Genomic DNA, 18665 nt, shown 5'->3' on the forward strand with positions numbered 1-18665 from the left:
GGGTGGGACAGAGAACAAAGGGAAAGAGAGGAAGGAAAACCTGTATATTTCCAATCTGTCAAATTTCTTCATCCTTTTAGGCGTTTCACAGAAGCAAGGAGAGGAAGGGGCCACATTTATCTTTATACACTTGAACATCAATAGGACAGAGCAAGGAGTGGCCAGTGTTCTTTTCTGTAAGAGCAAACGTTAAATTCACTAAAGTCATCACTGCGTGCCAAACTGTTTTTCTTCCCAATCCTCCTGTGTATATATGAAATATCTTACCTTCTTCCCCTTAACCAGACAATTTTGTACGAATACCATAAAGCTGACCATTTCTTTAAGGAAACAAATTAAACATAGGCACTTATTATTTTGATCTGTTTACAACAAATGAATATATTATTTTCAAAATATATATAAGAATTGAAATCATTGGCACTTAATCAATCATGTAAAGCTCAGTATAGAGTATGTTTCTCCACTTCTCCTACTCAGCCTCCCATCTCTACACAGTTGGTTAAATAGGAAGGTGTACTTTTGTCACCTCTATGTAAAGTTTTGCTGGGAGTTATCTTAAGTGTATTTAAACATATCTTCCAGTATATTTTAAAGGGTAGTCTTCAATATTGTGGAGACAAAGTATAAAAGATACTATGAAAAATACATCAGAATTTTGATGGCATTCAAGTCATAGCTAGTCTGTATATTTAGCAAATGTACATCATGTTGTGTTTGTCAATGGAAAATAAAGTCAAATGTTCTGAAATGTCCCTGTCTTTCTTTCCTGATGCCAACTCATGTCAGGAATGTTTTACTTATAATGACATTGAATATTTTGCTTAAATCCTATTTTATGTGCTTTATCAAAATAACAGCACAATGTAATAGTATCATCCTATCTGTAACATTTAAGTCATTTTGTTTTATATTCCATAATAACATACAGTACAAATTGTCATTGATGTGCTATAAACTTGAGAGGTGCTTTTCAATATGTTACCTACTCATGTTATAATCTCAGATTTTTTGTTTTTAATACAAAAGCACATTTATAAGTTATTCTAAACTTAGTTCTCCCACTTTCTTGTGGATTTGAGAATAATCTACAGGCAGGCAGTGTAAGAAATGCCTTTGCTTGTGGTCAGCCCCTTTAGGAGACTCATACCTGGGTATTGGTGTGAGCTGATTACTGGTAGAGATGAGTGTTGGGCTACCTCACTACCCTAGTCCATGTGCTCATTCAGCTCACTCTACTTCTTCCTCTTTCAGTGAAGGGAGAAGTTCTGTAGAACATAGACTGCAAAGCCAAGCTCATTAAAAGTAACATGCCAAACTTTCTCCCCCTCCTTCCTCCTAAGAAAAGGCATTTAGGGAGAGATCTGCTGTGGACCCCCAACCAGGTTTTTTTTTTTGGCTGTGCTGGGTGGGTCTTCATTATGGTGCGTGGGCTTCTCTAGTTGTGTCGCACAGGCTCAAGAGCACACAGGCTTGCTGCCTTAGTTGCCCCGCAGCACGTGGGATCTTAGTTCCCCCACCAGGGATCAAACCCGCATCCCCTGCATTGGAAGGCGGATTCTTCACCACTGGACCACCAGGGAAGTCCCCGTTCAGACCTTACGATCTCTACAGTCTTTGTCTTGTAGCATTTGAGGTTAACATCATTATGGCTATCTTCTGATAGGTCAAGAATTTCCACTGCAATGCTGGTAAACCTATACGCCATGGAATGACATTGCCAAGTTTCATGTCCTTGGAGCTCAGGAGTCAGGCATCCTTATCTTGAGGGCTGTTGTGCTCACCTAAAACAGTCTTTTGAGTAAACCTATTTTGGAAGTAGGTACTCGGAATCCAAGCCAGTCCTCCAGCCTTGTTCTTTTCTTCAACATATATTGGTTGTGTACCTATTATATGCTAAGCATTTTGGTAGGCCCTAAGACACAGGGATTTAAAAAACAAACAAACCTAGCTTTCAATGAATTTATAATCTAGTAGGGGAATAGGAAATAATTTGAACAGAGCTGGTATTGGGGTAAGCCAATGATACTATGAGAGCATATGGGGGAGGTGATGCTGAAACAGGAAATAGTTTCCTGTAGGAGGTGACATTTGATCTGCATTTTGGAGAAAGGAGTGGCTGTTAACCAGGAAGGTGGAGGCACATTTTAGGATATTTTTTCACTCCACTCCACCCAAAGCAGTACAATCTCCAAGGCATTCAAACTGACTAAATTATAATGGCCCTGTAAAAAGTGTGGGTTTGAATAGTGCATACCTCTGTATTCTCACAGTGTGGGGAAAAGTAACTTGGTCTTAGGGCAGGATTTCTGAACCTTGAAACTATTGACACTTTGGGGCAGATAATTCTTTGTTGTGGGGGGTTGTCCTGTACATTGAAAGCTGTTTAGCAGCGACCTTGGCCTCTACTCACCAGATGCCAGTAACACTGCCCTTGTTGTGACAATTAAAAATGTCCCCAGACATTGCCAAATGCAGCATGGAGGACATACTGGCTCCTAGATGTGAGCCTCTGCTTTGGAGCAAAGGCCACGGCCACCAAGAGGAGGCTGTGTGTGTGAGGGTTTGCAGGACAAGGCCATCTGTGGGATCTTGGTCCCAACAGGCACCATTCTGACATTTCCCAAGGAAGAAGGCACTAGAATGCCAGATTGTGTCTGACTGCACAAAAATGTGGCACTACCACTACAACAATGCCTGGATCCCCATGGGCCCTGAGCCACTTCCCTAATCACATAAACCTATTCACAAACAAAGAGGTACAATTTCTTAGAAAGTATCATCTTTCTATTGATGCCTCCAGTCCCTATTTTGTTCTTGATAAGAGGCCCTAGGGTTATGTCTCTCAAAGGGATATCTAAAGACAGTCCATTTCTCCCAGGACCTTTAAAAATCTGTTATAATTTGTCTTAATTAAGTTCACATTTCCAGGCAAGGTGCATTAGTAAGAGAGAACTAATTTACTGAATTCTGTCTTTAATGGAATTTTTACATGTCTGGTCTGTGTTACAGAGCTGTAAGAGCTTTATTTAATCTGAGACATAATTTTTTTTTTTTATCAAAGAACAGTCAAATTTGGGGCAAATATCTCTTTATCAGCCTGTGCCTTTCTGAGTTCATGCCAGTCTGCAGTAAGTCAGCTATAGAACTATTACCATACATTTTGCTGACAGAGGCCAAGTCATGATCTCTATAACTGACATTTAAACTCTAGTTTGCATGCAATGGAAAGTTGAAAAACTTAAACCCCAAATCTGACCAAAATTAAAATTAAAACAAAGGTACTCAGTCTACTGTAAATTTCTGAGGCAAAGTAAGAAAGATCTATGGATAATCAGTGCTTATGCCTAACATTCTTAACCAATCGTTAAAAAAGAAGGCTTTGAATAGAACATACAAGGTTGTTTGAATTCGATTTTGAAGAGGACATTGGAAGAAAATAATTCTGAAACCATTACCACCCATTGAGACCTTTTAAAATTAGATTTAACTAAAAGTACCCAGTAGAACACTGGTTCTTAAACACTGTGTGGTCAGAGACCCCTCTGATAATCTGGTGGAAGGTTTGGATCCCCTTCTCACAGAAAGAGAATTTTATTTTTAGTGTCAGAGATTGTGCAGTTCTCCTGAAGTCTGTCTACAGATGTCTTGGAAATTTATAGACACAGGTTAAGAATTCTCACTGTGAGAGAATCTTTGTGATTCAAGGAACCTCACAACTTTCCATGTTTGGTTAGAAAGCTAAAATCTAAAACTGGAGCTAAATCAACATAAGTACTTCCCTGTGAATGCCAAAACTCCTTGACATCTCGCTATATGCCCATAATAGTAAATCAACATAATGGGGGGTAGAATTATTAAAAGGAAATGCAATCTTTTTAAAAAATTGCCATCATGTGGGAAAAAAAAACAACACAATCACAACCAGAAGAGGAGCAATATAGGTTATTGGACAAAAACAGGTTAAAAAATGAAAAGATCTTTTTTTAAAAAGAATTATGTTATCCAACGACACATTTTGCCTTACACAGAGTTTGTTTCAATTCTGTCTTGCGTTGATCTAGCAAGAGAGATTTAAAACCAAGCTATTAAAAAATCAATTAAAAAAAAAAACACCCCACCTGAAAAATGCAATCTCTAAAATGGTTAGAATTCAACTTCCAGTTACTTTCTGTTACATAATTCTATGTTATATTACATATATGGATAAATATATATTTACACTTCTGCATATACTACAGTTTTGTGTTGCTATTTAGAATGAAAGCAGCAAGGAGGACCTACTGATTGGAACTTTCCGTAAAATGCAAGGCATATATTTGCAGACCTTCTTACAAATGTAAAATTAATGATGCTTTAAGCCAATGCTTAAAGCTATTAGTGGAATGCAGTATTGATGTTTGTAGTTTGTACTTCTGTAGAGGGAAATGTCTGCAACAATTAATGACATTTATCTTTGCATTTTTCTTGCCTTATTGAGGAAGAAGAAAGTGCCATCTTAGAGCACTGAAATATTTATATTTTGGAAGAAACACTTTGATACCAGAGCATCCTAGATTCTTGATGTGTGTACGTGAATTGGGCAGCTGTACATAGTATGCATGAAATTGCAAGTTGATTTGCATAAGTCAGTGATTTGGAGTCTTCTTAGAAGATCCACGAAAAGCCATTTTTAGTGTAAGAGCAATTGCTCTTTGTTACTTATTTTCAACATTCCTTGACCATTAATTTTTTTTTTTTTTTTTTGCCCAGCCTCTTTGTTTTATGAATTGCAGTGACAGAATTACTTTTTACTTGAAAATTTTTGGAGAAATAATATTCATTTATTGACAGTCTCTGAAGGGGAACCACTGCCTTAAATGTTTTGCAGCCCTAGTTAGTCTCACATGGCTCCTTGCCTTATGACAGATTTTCTCCCACCCTGGGCCATTTTGAATATTCCTGCTACTATCCCTTCAGCAGAATTATTATTGAAACCTGAAATAATTCATTTATTAATTTAATTAATATTTGACCACTACTAAGAGATTGTATGTTTAAAATATTTTAAAGCATTTTTAAAGCAAAGTCCTTTCTCTACAATGTTCTTTAAAGTTTAGTGGGTCATAATGAAAGAGAAAAATTTCCAACTTGGACAAGGAGTCAGAACACTTAAGTCCATTTATTTGATTGGCTATTCAGTGGTTGATTGCCCTTGACAATTTTGTAAACATCTCTGAACTTGAATTTTCTTATCAGCGCAGGATTATTAGGATTAAATAAAACAATGACGATAAAGACACTTTTGAAAGCACTATACAAGTAGCTAATTGTTAACATTATTTTACTACCTTTATTTCATCAATGGAACATTAAAATTAATTATGATTTTTTTCTCATCTCAAACAACTATAGTACAGTCTTGCTAACTTCGTATTGGGCATTCACCAGAACACACAAGTGATATTAGAAGACTAGTTCTGGTCCCACATAGGGTGTGTGTACTTGGGAAAGATACACAGCTTCTTTTAAGTTTAGTTGCCTCATCTGTACCATCAGGGGTTAGTTGATCTATGTGGTGTCTTCTAACAGAAAAAACAATAATTTTCCTTTCTCTCTGGAATGTCATGCAACTTCATCTTGTCAGCTAAACACAGACAAGTTTTTCTCTCTTGAACTTTGAAAAACAGTTCATAGGAAACCTCTAGGAGACATAGACAGAAATGCCTATAAAAGGTTTCTGTTCCTTTTTTTCCCTAAAAGGAATTTTTAGTTTCCCAGCCTCCTTCTCCTATGAGACTGTCCTCTTACCAAATTGGAAGATCATTGAATTCAGGGGCCATGCCTTCCATTTGTTAAGTTTTTCTACCTCCTTTCCTTTTCTTCCTCATCCAAACCACCAAATCCTTTAATATTTGTTGTTAGATGATCTCACTTATTCTTGGGCTTATCAATACACTTGGGTTTGTCAATGTGTGTGTGTGTCTGTGTGTGTCTGTGTATGGGATGTCCATTATATCTCAAATGTGTATTTCTTTTCTTAAATGTTTCATTTTTAATCATAATATTATGTTCATCCCTTTAAAAAGATAAATGATGCTAAATGCTTATTATGACAGCTGAATGGATAAAGAAGACTATGTGTGTGTGTGTGTGTGTGTGTGTGTGTGTGTGCAATACTAGTCAGCCATAAAAAAGAATGAAATTTTGCCATTTTCAGCAACATGGATGGACTTGGAAGGCATTATGCTAAGTGAAATAAATCAGACAGAGAAAAGACAAATACTGTCTGATATCACTTATGCATGGAATCTGAAAAAATACAACAAACTAGTGAATAAAACAAAAGAGAAGCAGACTCACAGATATAGAGAACAAACTAGTACTTACCAGTGGGGGAGTGGGGGTGGGGGAGGACACTATAGGGATAGGGGATAAATGAAAGGGTTATGGGATTACATGAAATCACGTATGTGAAACTTTTGAAAATTGTAAAGCACTGTAGACTCTCTCATTCAATTAAAAAAAAAGCTTATTATGATAAACACACTCTTCATTCTAACCCTACCACCACCATCCTGCTCTCCAAACATCACTACTTTCAGCTTTTTTTCAACATTTCTTCTGACATAAACCATCCTATTTCTAAATAACATATTTATTTTGCTGTATCCTGCTTCATCAACTTGGGACTTTGTAGGTTGATTTTCTATTTTGCTGGATTTAACTCTCTCCTCACACATTGTCCCATTATGGTTCTAACACAGTTTTATTAAATCAGAATTCAGTGTTTGCATTTTTATGACACTGTAAGTATCCTTAACTGCAGAATCAGTAGATCTGTCATCATTTGAACACATTTTTTATTTTCTAGACTTAAGAACTTATCAAGTTAAATTTGCTTAACTTTCTTTGTGCTAATGACTAAATCTTAACAGTTTTCCAAGTGCTCAAACCTACCCAGTAATCTTTACTTCCTTTAGAGCCTAAGATTTTTCAAAGTTTCTCTGCTATTCAGCCTATTGCCTCTTTTTTATTAGGTACAGTTTCCTAGATTCCATGTCTTGATATATTTCTTGAATAATTCACTCATTTGATCACAACTGCTTTAAAATGGGCTTTTTAGTAGAAAAAAAAAAAGGAACCAAACTCCTAGAAAAGAAAAGAAAAGAAAATGGTTTTAAATACACATGAACACTAATAGTGATAATAACAGTAGTGGCAGATATAATTTTATGAGCACCTATATTTTACACGTTATCAAATTCTCATGTCAATGCCACAAGGTAGGTGTTATTATCACCACTTTGCAGATGAGAAGTCTGAAGCTTGGGGAGGGTAAATCCCATGGTCAAGTCCACAGAGTCAATGAGAAATATAGCTGGGATCCTCAGCTGATTTCAGGTTAGAATATAATCGTCATGAATTCCCTTTGCAAAGAATTACTACTATGATTATTTTCTGAAGCATCAAGCTTATCTTGGAGAGATTCTCTAAGGCCCCATGAAAGAAAGGCTTTGACTCTGTTCTAATGCCTGGGCATTTTCTCACATCCAGAAATAATCTTGGGCAGCAGTGGGAAGGTGGTTTTTCCAACAGTACTGATTAGATTCAGCACACAAGATTTTCAGCAAAAATTTAGTCCTTATATCCAATCTGGGCGTGCGCACATTACTGCAAACATTCAGCACTTTCCCTTTTAGATGCAGGGCCACTTCTGCAGGGGAGAGAACATCGCCGCCTGGCAGCAGATGGCTGCACTAAAAGAGGGCACTTCCTCTTGCTGCCCAGGCCTGTGAGTTTTGCTAAAAGCTAAGAGATTATCATGATCTGGGTTACTAAGTGTACATCTCTGTCAGTTCTTTTGTTTTTTGTTTACTTTTTTGATATTCCTTTCACACGTCCTCTCCTGCTTGTAAGGTAACCTAGGATCAGGGTTACTGAGAAGTAACAGATGACAGAGGGACTCCTGGGATAATCTAAAATTTAGGACAGGCGAGAGGGAGAGCAGCCATTTGTTAGCAGGGAAACCATTCTGTTTATCACCTCCTCTTCTTTAATTTTGAAATTTGCTCTAGCTTCTTCCTGCAAAATACAATGCAATTTCAGAGTGGAGCATATTTTACCTTTGAGAAAGAGAAAAGGTGTCCCCAGTTTTTGATTCTTTCGTCCCCTGTTGCTAGCAAGCAAAATCTATTTGGTGTATGTGGCATTTTATTCCTTCACCAGTTTTCTCTTAAACTGGCTGCTCTGTTTTCTTCAGAACTTGTCAGGCTGATTAGAACAGTGCAAAACATTTTGTTCAAGGGAATAAAATCTTGGCATCTCCAAAACTTGAGTTCTATATTATCAAATGTATTCAAATGGCAACCCATCTACAGCAGTTTAACTTGAAAAATTGAAAAAAATTGGTGCATTTTGGAGTTTATCTTTGGTCTAATTTTGCACATTATCTCTACTATTTCAATTGCAATGATAGTCAACAGTTCTCAGGCATCTCAGGGGTCAATTGACATTCATTCAGAATGGGCTCAACCTAATTACATGTAAATCTTTATTAAAAAAATCTTTTTTACTTACCCAGGAGTTAATTAAACCAAATCAAATGAGTCACTGCTTAGGGCAAATGTTTGAGGGATAAATTCCCTTCTGCCTGCCAACTTCTATGTAATATGCATGAGACATGGAGCCTGAAGATCTTCATAATGGTTTGTTGTTAATAAGAATATAACTGTTAAAATAATGTAGTAATTTGCTGACCTCATTTCAAAAAAGTAAGTTTTAATAAGAGAATGAGTTCAGAAAAAAAAATGTGATAACAAGGAATGATTACATTGCTTGAAGTTTCCTAATGGGAAACACCATTCTCCATTTCATTGGATGGAGAATGATACACTCAGACTTAGGGGATCTTTCTCATTTACGCAAGACATCCACTTGGAAGGGAGACAGTGATATCCTTGGAGAAAGGCAAGAGGTAACTAGGATGCCAATTAGATCAGTAGGAACTTCGTTCGGATGAAAAGTTCCATGGTCGGATTACCTTCATGGGTATGAAAGTATGTGTTTTGGAGTCAGACCTGGATCAAACTTTGGGTTCATAGCTATGGAACTTGAAAGTAATTCCTTACACTCGCTAAGATTTTTAAATCCTTATATGAAAAATTGGGATTTTTGCACTTACTTTATAAGGTGTTGTAAAGATTAAATGTGTAAATATTCCAGAAGAGTGGTGGGTATGATGAATATGCAGGGATCATTGTTATTGATGTTGTATGAATAGTGGTAATAGTAGCCACAATAGCAATATTCATTGCTTGAGGAATCCATAAACCAGATTGGGAGTGTGGAAAAAGACATCCCAACCTCTGTACTAATTCCTTAATATTATTTTGGAAGACCCAAATGTATAACGTTGTGTTTGAGAGGATGGGAACTCATATTAGACTAAATCTGGTGGCACATCCTAGTTCTGTTAATTTATTAGTTGGCTGTCCTTAATCAAGATAATTAACCTAAACTTTCTAAACCTCAGTTTCTTTAACTATAAATGAAGATTATAATTTTATCTAAAGTTTAACAGATTGATTGCAAACATTCAATGAAACAATGCATGCAAGTGTTTACCTAGCACCTGGCCCATAATAAGCATTCAATAAATGGTTATTATTATGTTATTATAAATTATCACTAATATTAAAATCAAGCTCAGAAGACTTTAAGTTGGCTCAGTTTCCAACTGAGGCTGAATGTCTTCACAAGCACACAAATTTTATTCAACCTTCTCAAGACTTAGGGTAAAAAAGTAAGTATCTGAGGGAGTTGCCTGGTGGTCCAGTGGTTAAGAGTCCATGCTTTCACTGCCGAGGATCTGCGTTCAATCCCTGATCAGGGAATTGAGATTCCACAAGCTGTGCAGCCACACACACACAAAAAAAGGATGTGGATCAACTCCATAGGAAGTAGAACTGAAAAGAAAAATAAAGAAATTTAATTAAATATTCTTTCTGGCTTAAGTATATTTTTGTGAGAAAAGGAAGTGGTTCCAGTAGCACAGAAGAGGATATTTATTTATTTTCCAGTTTTATTGAGATATAATTGACATAGAGCATTGTATTAGTTTGTTTTATAATATAATGATTTGACATATGTAAATATTGCAAAATGATGACCATAATAAATCTGGTTTACATCCATCACCTCAAATCATTATAATTTTTTTTCTTGTGATGAAAATTTTTAAGATTTACTCTCTCAGCAGCTTTCAAATATAAACACAGTACTGTACAGTTACCATGTTATATATATTACATACCCAGAATTTATTTATCTTATAGCTAGAGATTTGAATCTTCTGACCACCTTCACCTATTTCCCCAACTCCACACCCTCACCTCTAGTGACCACCAGTCTCTTTTCTGTTTTATGAGTTTAGTTTTTTAGATTCTATATATAAGTTGGGTCATACGGTATTAGCCTTTCTCTGACTTTTCTCACTTAGCATAATACTTTCAAGGTCCCTCTGTGTTGTTGCAAATGGCAAGATTTCCTTCTTTATTATGGCTGAGTAATATATGTATTACACATATATTATATATATATATATTATCTGCTTATCTGATGATAGACACTTAGATTGTTTCTATGACTTAGCTATTAAAAATAATGCTGCCATGAACATGGGACTGAAGATATCTCTTCGAGGTGGTGATTTTGTTTCCTTTGGATATATACCCAGAAGTGGAATTGCTGGATCCTATGGTAGTTCTAGCTTTAATTTTTTGAGGAACCCAGAAGAGGTATTTTGAAAAGTCCCTCTAAGAACTTCTGCAAGTGGAACCCAGGAAAAAGTAATAAGGCATATAGGCAGAGAGGTGAGTCTCAGGATAGCAATTCTTGTCAAGTTTGGTCAAATTGGTTAATGCTTTCTCACCACTATCGAATATAGACTATGTAACATGTGCCTGCCTCCTCACTTTTCTAATCTGTGAAAGACCATGGGGACAATGATTCCTAGTTTATACATTATTTTTACATCTAGTTTGTAAATTCTAGAAGAGATACTGTATGCACACTACTTGGTATATACATTTCGGCTTCCATCATCGTCATCATTTCATGTGCAAAATTCTCATAGATTTACCAGGTTCAGGTAGAACAGTAATTCATTTCTGGATAACTTAAGGTCATTTATTTTTCTCTAGTTGTAGAATTTTTGGACTGTGATGCATTTGGTAAAAACACAATAAAAAAGACTTTAAGTTAGTTCAAATTAGGATGAAAATGATCTTTTTCCTTTAAGTACTTGGAATGAAGGCAATAACAACTTGGTCTGTAATGCAACTGTTACTTCTCAGTGATGACTATATCGCCAAGAAAGAAATGAGAACCAGACTATTTGTGTTGGATTTTTGATAGATTTTGATCACTGATTAAATGAATGATTGCTCGATTTATTTAATCATTCATACATCTTTAATGAGACCTTTTTTTTGTGGGTCAAAGTCTTGGGGGACTAAGGTTTATCACCCACAGATTCCAGATTTAAATTCTCTGTTTCTTCAAAGTGAAGTACCAATTTTCATGCATTACACTTAGGTCTTAAATTATGTTTCCCAAAGTGTAAATAGCTTTACTTTTTTTTTTTTTTTTATTCTAATTAAAATATATATTCATGTATAAGATTCAAGCAATGCAGAAGAATGAAGACCAAAGAAAAATTTCCATACTACTTCATCACTCAAAATAAACCATTGTAAATGTTTTTATTACTGTCCTTTCAAATATTTGTCTTTGCAAGTTTCTTCTCAAAACTGGCTGCGTTTAAGAACAGTCGTGAGATTCTCTCAAATGTTTGAAAGAGTGTGACATGAAATAGAGATTTATTCCATATTCCCTGAAGGCTGGACTAAGATTTACAGGAAGAAACTACAGAGAGAAAGATTTTGACCTAATCTAAAGAGAAACCAAATCCATGTGTTGTAAGGTGGAAAGGCCTACTTTAGTAAGTAATGAGTTTCTATTGCTGCAAATCTTCAAGCAAATACCAGGAAACACTAAGGACTTTGCTGTAGAAAGAGGAAATACAAATATCTTCTTTAAGTTTTCTTCCAACTTAGGAGTCTATGATTTTATGCATGAAACCATAATTGTATAATTTATCATGAAATGGCTAAAATATTTGAAATAGGGTGAGAAAGAAATTAGTCTGAATTTAGCTGTTGAGCCTAGTGCTCTGCTTCAAAAACCCCATTCATCTGTGCTTTATAGTCTGCCTTATGTGACACTAACTGAATCGTAGTTAGACCTAATCTCAGAGCCAGCCTTTCAAGGTCTCTGTTTTCACCTTATTAGTTTACAACATTTTTTGAAAAACTCTACTCAAGAAAATAAGAATTTTTTTTTTTTAAAAAGAGAGCAACAGCAATTATTTTCCCATTAAATCGGAATATCTGGTGGCCTTATTATTAATGATATATTACCTAGAGTATCTGATTGTCCTCATTAAATACGAAAAACTGCCAAGATTATGCATTTGGTCAAAGTCAGCTTGTAATCTACTCTGATAATTTTTATTATGTGTAAAACATATATTTTAAAAGCATAAACTGAGCATGAATAATATTCATCAAATTTTTGTATGTTACCAATCCTATTTAATGGTTTTTTATGTTTGTTTCATGACCAAGAAAAAAGAGAAATGTACTTTAAAATATAGAAACAAATGATTCAGTAGGAGTTTAAGGAAGCTTTTAAAATTTGAAACAATTATAAAGAGGAGTTTTGTTTTTTAAATCAACAGAGGAATTATTCTTAAAGAAAGATTTTATTTCATTTTTAGAGGGTGGGAGAGAATAGGTCATGTTTTCCAGTTAAATTAAGCCTAAAGGAAACATATTCCTTATTTATTTAGCATGATCCTTAACAGGGTTAGAAATAGTTCCATCTTTTTTTGAAACAGAATCAGACACTGCCATCCTTGCTGGAAGTGTTGAAATTGCTGGCAGCATTAATTACTTCCTGAAGACATCATTTCCATGTGCCACTGCCACCTGAAAGGTTTATAACATCATCAATGGGAAATCAGTTAGGCAGCCTTATGGAAAGAATTTGGGGTTCAAAGACAGATTTGCAGCCTGGTTCTTGACTTAAAGTCTATGTGACTGGGCAATTTTTTAATCTCTTTCTGCCTCTGTTTACTCTTCTGTAAATTGGAAATAATTTATCTCACAGCATGGTGAAAGGAGATAAGATAATACGTGTACAAATAGAACTCAATCTCTTATAGCCAGTATTAACATTAAATAATACTACTTGCATCTGCAAAAATACATTTATGCTACCTTCAGGAATAATGTTAGTTGTAATTATGATAACAATAAAATAATACTAATAATTAATATTTATAGAATTCTTTTATAATTTCTAAAGCATTTTAGCATATGTAGTTTTACTTAATCAAACTTTTTAGGTAGGTAGAGAAGTACTGTTAATATTATCACCTTATAGGCAAAAACTAAGACTAAGACTAGATGGGTATACACTTCCAGTTATAAAATAAATAAGTCATGGGGAGGTAATGTACAGCATGCTGACTTTAGTTAATAATACTGGAATGTATATTTGAAAGTTGCTAAGAGAGTAAGTCTTAAGAGTTCTCATCACAAGAAAAAAAATTGTACCTATACGTTGTGGTGGTAGATGCTAACTAGCCTTTTTGTGATCATTATTTTACAACATATACAGATATCAAATAATGTCTTACACCTGAAATTAATGTTAATATTGTGATCAATTATATCTAAAAAGAAAAAGCTAGTTGTAGTGTTTGGACTTTGGATTTACGCTTCAGTTCAACCACCACCTCCACACTTGCCTAACGAGTCTCTTGCCCCTTCTAAGCCTCAGTTTTCTTATTGGGATGGTGGAGGTAGTAGCAGTGCCCTCAAAAATCTTTGATATTTTCCCAGTATCCACTGTACAAAGTCTGAATGTTTTCACTTGTTCAGAGCTCTCAGTAAGCTAGTCCCAACCCACATTTCCAGGTTTATTTGGCAGCACAGATTCCCAGCCTTCTGGGAAGCCTTTCCTCAGACACGTTATGCACTTTCACAGTTCTGCTCCTAATGTTTTCTTTGCTTGACTGGTATTCTTCTTAGTGGAAAAAATTCTACTCACTCATTAGTACTCAGCTTAAAAATCAACTATTCTAAAAATTCTTTCGTAGTGCCGGATTTGGAATTACCAACTCCTGCTTTGTGCATCCATAATACCTTACTTACACCTCTGTGATTACTTCTCCCTGCTTGACTTGTATTAGGTCAGTTGTACATGCTTCTAGCTCCCTTACTGGACTGTCAGCTCCTCGAATGAGAGACCACATCTTTTTAATCTTAGTGTCCCAGACCCTTCCATTTCCCTCTTCCCCAGAACCCCACACGTCAAGCCAGTGAAGACTTGAAGTGTAGACAGATAGTAAACATAGAAATATCTTTCAGATCAATTTTAATGACCACAATACAAATAGTACAAATCAAAAATGCAAGGATGTCCAAGGAGGGGTTTAAAAAAAATTAAGGCTTACACAATTTACCACAGTGCTAGATACACAGTATGTTTCGACAAATGTTTGTTAACTACATTAAGGACTGAAATTAGAGATGATAGCGTCCAAACGTTTGGCATACATGTCATTTGGAATGCCCCTTATTCCTTCCCAGTAAAAGGTCCCTTGGTGCCACCATTGGACAAAAAAATTGGAGGGACCGTTAGTCTCAGTGGGTGCAAGACTTCTTACACTCATGATAAGTCTGTAACTAACATGAAGGGAAAGCCTTGCCTGTGTTGATTCGTCTGTCTGTGGCATAACCTTAGCTAGGAAATGGACCTGCTGAGAGGTGTTCGTTCAGGCTGGCAGAGAGAAGAGAAGACAGCTGAGGTTAACAGGATGGTATGAGGACGGTCTAAATAGTCTGAGCTTCGGATCCCACTCCCTTGCTCCTAGCCCTTTCAGCAACATAGCTGTGGAGTCAGAGGCTGAGAAATAGCGAAAGAACACTTCCTTTCCAAGAACGGGGAGCTTTCCAAGAGAAGCAAATTCTGACCAAATTCTCCATTTGACCTACAAGGAAGCTGAACTGGGAGCTATCAGCCCAGCTCCAAAGCTTTAGTTGGAAACACTTTTGACACTTTTCTGCTTCCTCTCAGTACTCATATCACTAGACCCCAGTTTCCCCATCAGTTCTACTTCTCATTCACTCATCTTTTATTCACCCACTCACTTCTCCTGTCTGCCTGTTACTATGGTAAGCCACACAGAATACAGACTGCCCTCAAGGAGCAATGTACGTATGTCACACACCTCAAAGACAAAAACCCAAAAGCACATCGGAGCAGCCTCCATGGGTCATTCTCGAAAAACTCCGCCCTGAGCCCTTCAGACAGGGACGACACATCTTACTTCCATTAATGCTCCTCAACCACACCCAGGCTCATTAAGGTACTGCAGCAAAAGGAGAGTCTCTTGGATGTTCTAGACTAACCATACAAAATGTAGGTTGCTGCTTGAGACTGGCTCACTTGGCAATGCGTAGTGAATTTCTGAGAAAGCAAGGATGGCACTAGGGGTCCTCTCGCTCAGGTACCAGAGGTGTGTTCACCAGTGTCCCACCTGCAGGTAGGCACTTTACAAAGCAAACCAAAATTGAGGGATCTTCCTTGGTCTCTCAAGGATCTTTCCCTTTAAGAAACATCATCTGTTACATCTGTTTTTCGGGAAGAATACATAACAAAGGTAGGACAATGATACTGAAAAGTACATGAATTAAAGACAAATGTGTTCCACTCTGCGGAAAGGAAGGATGAGGTTCTAAAGAGACTACCTGGAGATGGGAAGGAAGGAAGTATATCTAGCTCTAATATCCATGTTCGGTGTTAGAAGAGGGAGAAGTTCAACACTAAGGGGCTAAATATGTACTTTTATTGAAGTAAGAGGGAAAATAAGGTCAGTGGAATTTATTCTCAAGTATCTAAAGGAATTAATCTCAAAGAGTTCTGCTAAGAGTGATGCTGGAGCTATTTATGTTGTGAGTTTTGGACATATTTTGCTATAATATTCAATTCAGCCTCAATGATCATTCATCAAATGCTTCCAACATGCCAGGCACTGTGCTAAGTGCTAAGTACTTTAGAAACTGCGTTTCAAATTCCTGTTTCCCTGAGGGAGATTCACAGCATAGAATGAGGCTTTAAATTAATATTCCTTTATTTGCTTGAGCCCAAAAGGAAATCAAATGAAATGATAAAATGCTTGCTTGCCCTCTTTTCTGATTCTAACTTGGGTTGTTTCCACTTGCGAGCACTGTAGAGAGGAGGGCATATTTGAGATTTTACTGCTAGGTGTGTCTACACAATTGGTTGCACAGAATCCTACAGCTGGAAGAAGCAGAAGAGATCAGGGAGTCAAGAGGATTTCAGTTGGGTTCAACAGAGCGCTATGTACAGGGATGACTCTGTGTGGAGAGGGGCGGGGGGTATAAGGCAGAATTAGGGGCGAGGGGTGATGGGTTGGATTTTGAACAGTATAAGACCAGCTATTAGTATAGCCTGAGCTCAAGATCTCTCTTTTGTCTGTCATGTCTATTAGGCTTCTAACTGGAATTTCATTAAAAAATGCTTCTAAAAAAAAAAAAATCACTGTTTCTTCTACCCTCTACTCCCAATACTTATCAAATATGAGAGTTTTTCCTCACACCAATTTTTCAACACCAGCTGTGTGTCCTGCAATTCAATTATGATGCTAAAGATTTTAAAAAGCTCTCGTAACCCTATAGGACCCATCGTAGGATCTAAAATCCCAGAATTATTATTCCTTTAAGCAAGAACAGTGGAAGGCCCCATCTTAGGAAGTAAATGCATTATCTGGGTAAAATAACGTAGTAAAGCACTGCCACGCTCTAATAGCTCAGAAACAATTATTTCCATTGTCTGTAATTACTTAGGAGAGCCTCACAAGAATGAGACTTAGAAGAGGTTTATGATGAGTTAGGGATAAGATTTCTTTAGAAAACTGAGGAAAGGCGTGAGGGCTGAGAGGGGCCAAGCCTGTAGAGCAGGTACTGGTGAGAGAAAACACATGCCTGAAGCAAATGTGGCCCCTTTCAAAATCCTCTTCTGGGCACACATCAGAGACTGAGACACGGAAAGTATCTCCGTCCAGTTCCCAGAAAGGACTGGGGCCGGATCTCCGTGCGCCCACTCCCTGGTTAAGTTGTCTTTTCCTTTCTGACTCCACATACATCCCCTATTCCCTCACCTTCTGCCTGAGATAATGTATTGAAAGTCACAGTGAAAAAGAAAAGAAACAAAGCAAGTTTATAAGGGAAGACAGAGTTTGGAGAGGGGGCTGGGCAGGGGATGCCCTATCAGTCAGCATTGCTGCGGGTGAGCAGCAGGTGGCTGAGATGACTGGTCAGTTCCTCTTCTCCCATATGGTTCCTTATACTGTCAGCGCTAATGTATGAGGCCAGGACCAGCCCCCAAGTTCATGTCCTTGTAGAGTGTCTCATTTTCCAAGATCATGTTGAAGAGGGCACGTTCTAAGGGTGTGTGTCTGTGTGTATGTGTGTGCGTGAAGGAAAGAGAGAGAGAGGTGGAGCTGAGGTGAGGTGACTTTCACTGGTAATCACATGGCAGTCCTGGGTCACCTAGTTTGAATTGGAAGGGAGCCGATGAAGTGAATCACAATTCAGAAGGTAGTTCTTGACAATCAAACTCAAATAATCTACTTTCTTTTGAGCAAGAAGTTCAATCTCACTTCTACTATCTGTGAGATGGACTTTTAACCTTTGTTATTTTGCTCCATGTAGATCTGAGAGAATCTAGTCTTTTAATTGCTATGAACCTTCTTGCTATGTAAATAATATAGTGGTGTGGGATACTTCAGTTAGTTAGTTAAATACACTGGTTCCATTGGCTGATGATGTGTCTTTGATAGTTCAGAAAGTACTTCAATATTTTGTAGGTCCAGAGTCATTTTTATGACCATTGATAATTGTTCAATGCTGTGAAGTGTTCTGCTATGTGAAATGCCTCAAAGCTTAATTCCAGGTTAAAGGAAATTTGCTGAACAGAGCACTTAGATTTCAATCAGTAAGTGATATATTTTAACTGCGCAGTTTTCTGTAATTAGTTAAGTCTATTTTTATTTTCAATGTCTGTACAAGTGCTTCTTATATGCTGGGCTCAAAAGAAGCAGTTGTTAAGTTAGCCAAACACCCATTCCCAATAACATCCTTTTGGCTTAAATACTTGCATACATGTAGCCTTTCAAAACGCAAACATCATAAAAACAATTTTTTTCTACAGAATCACAAATGTGAGATGGTTAGAGAAGGAAAGTTAATGTGGGAAAAGAGTCACTTTCTAAACATAATTATCCCAGAAAGTTGAAAAGGAAGTGCCTCTCCCAGGGAAACATAAGTGAATACCAGGATGATTTTAGTAACAATGATAACACTTTGACATGTATCTATTTCATGTGATTATCCCAACTTCCCTATGGGGGAAATGGGGCCAGTGTTAACATTATCCCTTTAACATAGATAAAGAAATGGAGATTTATAAAATTTAAATAAGCTTGTCCAGATTTAGAGTGAGTTAGGATTCAAGCCCAGCTTTTATGGTTT

At 36.8% G+C, this 18665-nt stretch overlaps 1 protein-coding gene across 4 annotated transcripts in view; it reads left to right on the plus strand.

Annotated features, from left to right (window-relative positions):
- The window catches only part of PTGER3 (prostaglandin E receptor 3), a 192690-nt gene that overhangs the window by 43701 nt on the left and 130324 nt on the right, over window positions 1-18665 (plus strand). Inside the window, exon 3 of one of the 4 annotated variants that reach the window (XM_057716350.1) lies at window positions 92-740. The exons of the other annotated variants lie outside the window; for them this stretch is intronic. Within the exon in view, the coding sequence (XP_057572333.1) occupies window positions 92-193 (102 nt within the window). The 3' untranslated portion in view covers window positions 194-740. Of the gene's footprint in view, window positions 1-91; window positions 741-18665 lie in introns of those variants that run through there. 4 annotated transcript variants of the gene reach the window in all.

This window comes from Hippopotamus amphibius, chromosome 1 (assembly GCF_030028045.1).
Source record: "Hippopotamus amphibius kiboko isolate mHipAmp2 chromosome 1, mHipAmp2.hap2, whole genome shotgun sequence".
Taxonomy (NCBI): Eukaryota; Metazoa; Chordata; class Mammalia; order Artiodactyla; family Hippopotamidae; genus Hippopotamus; species Hippopotamus amphibius.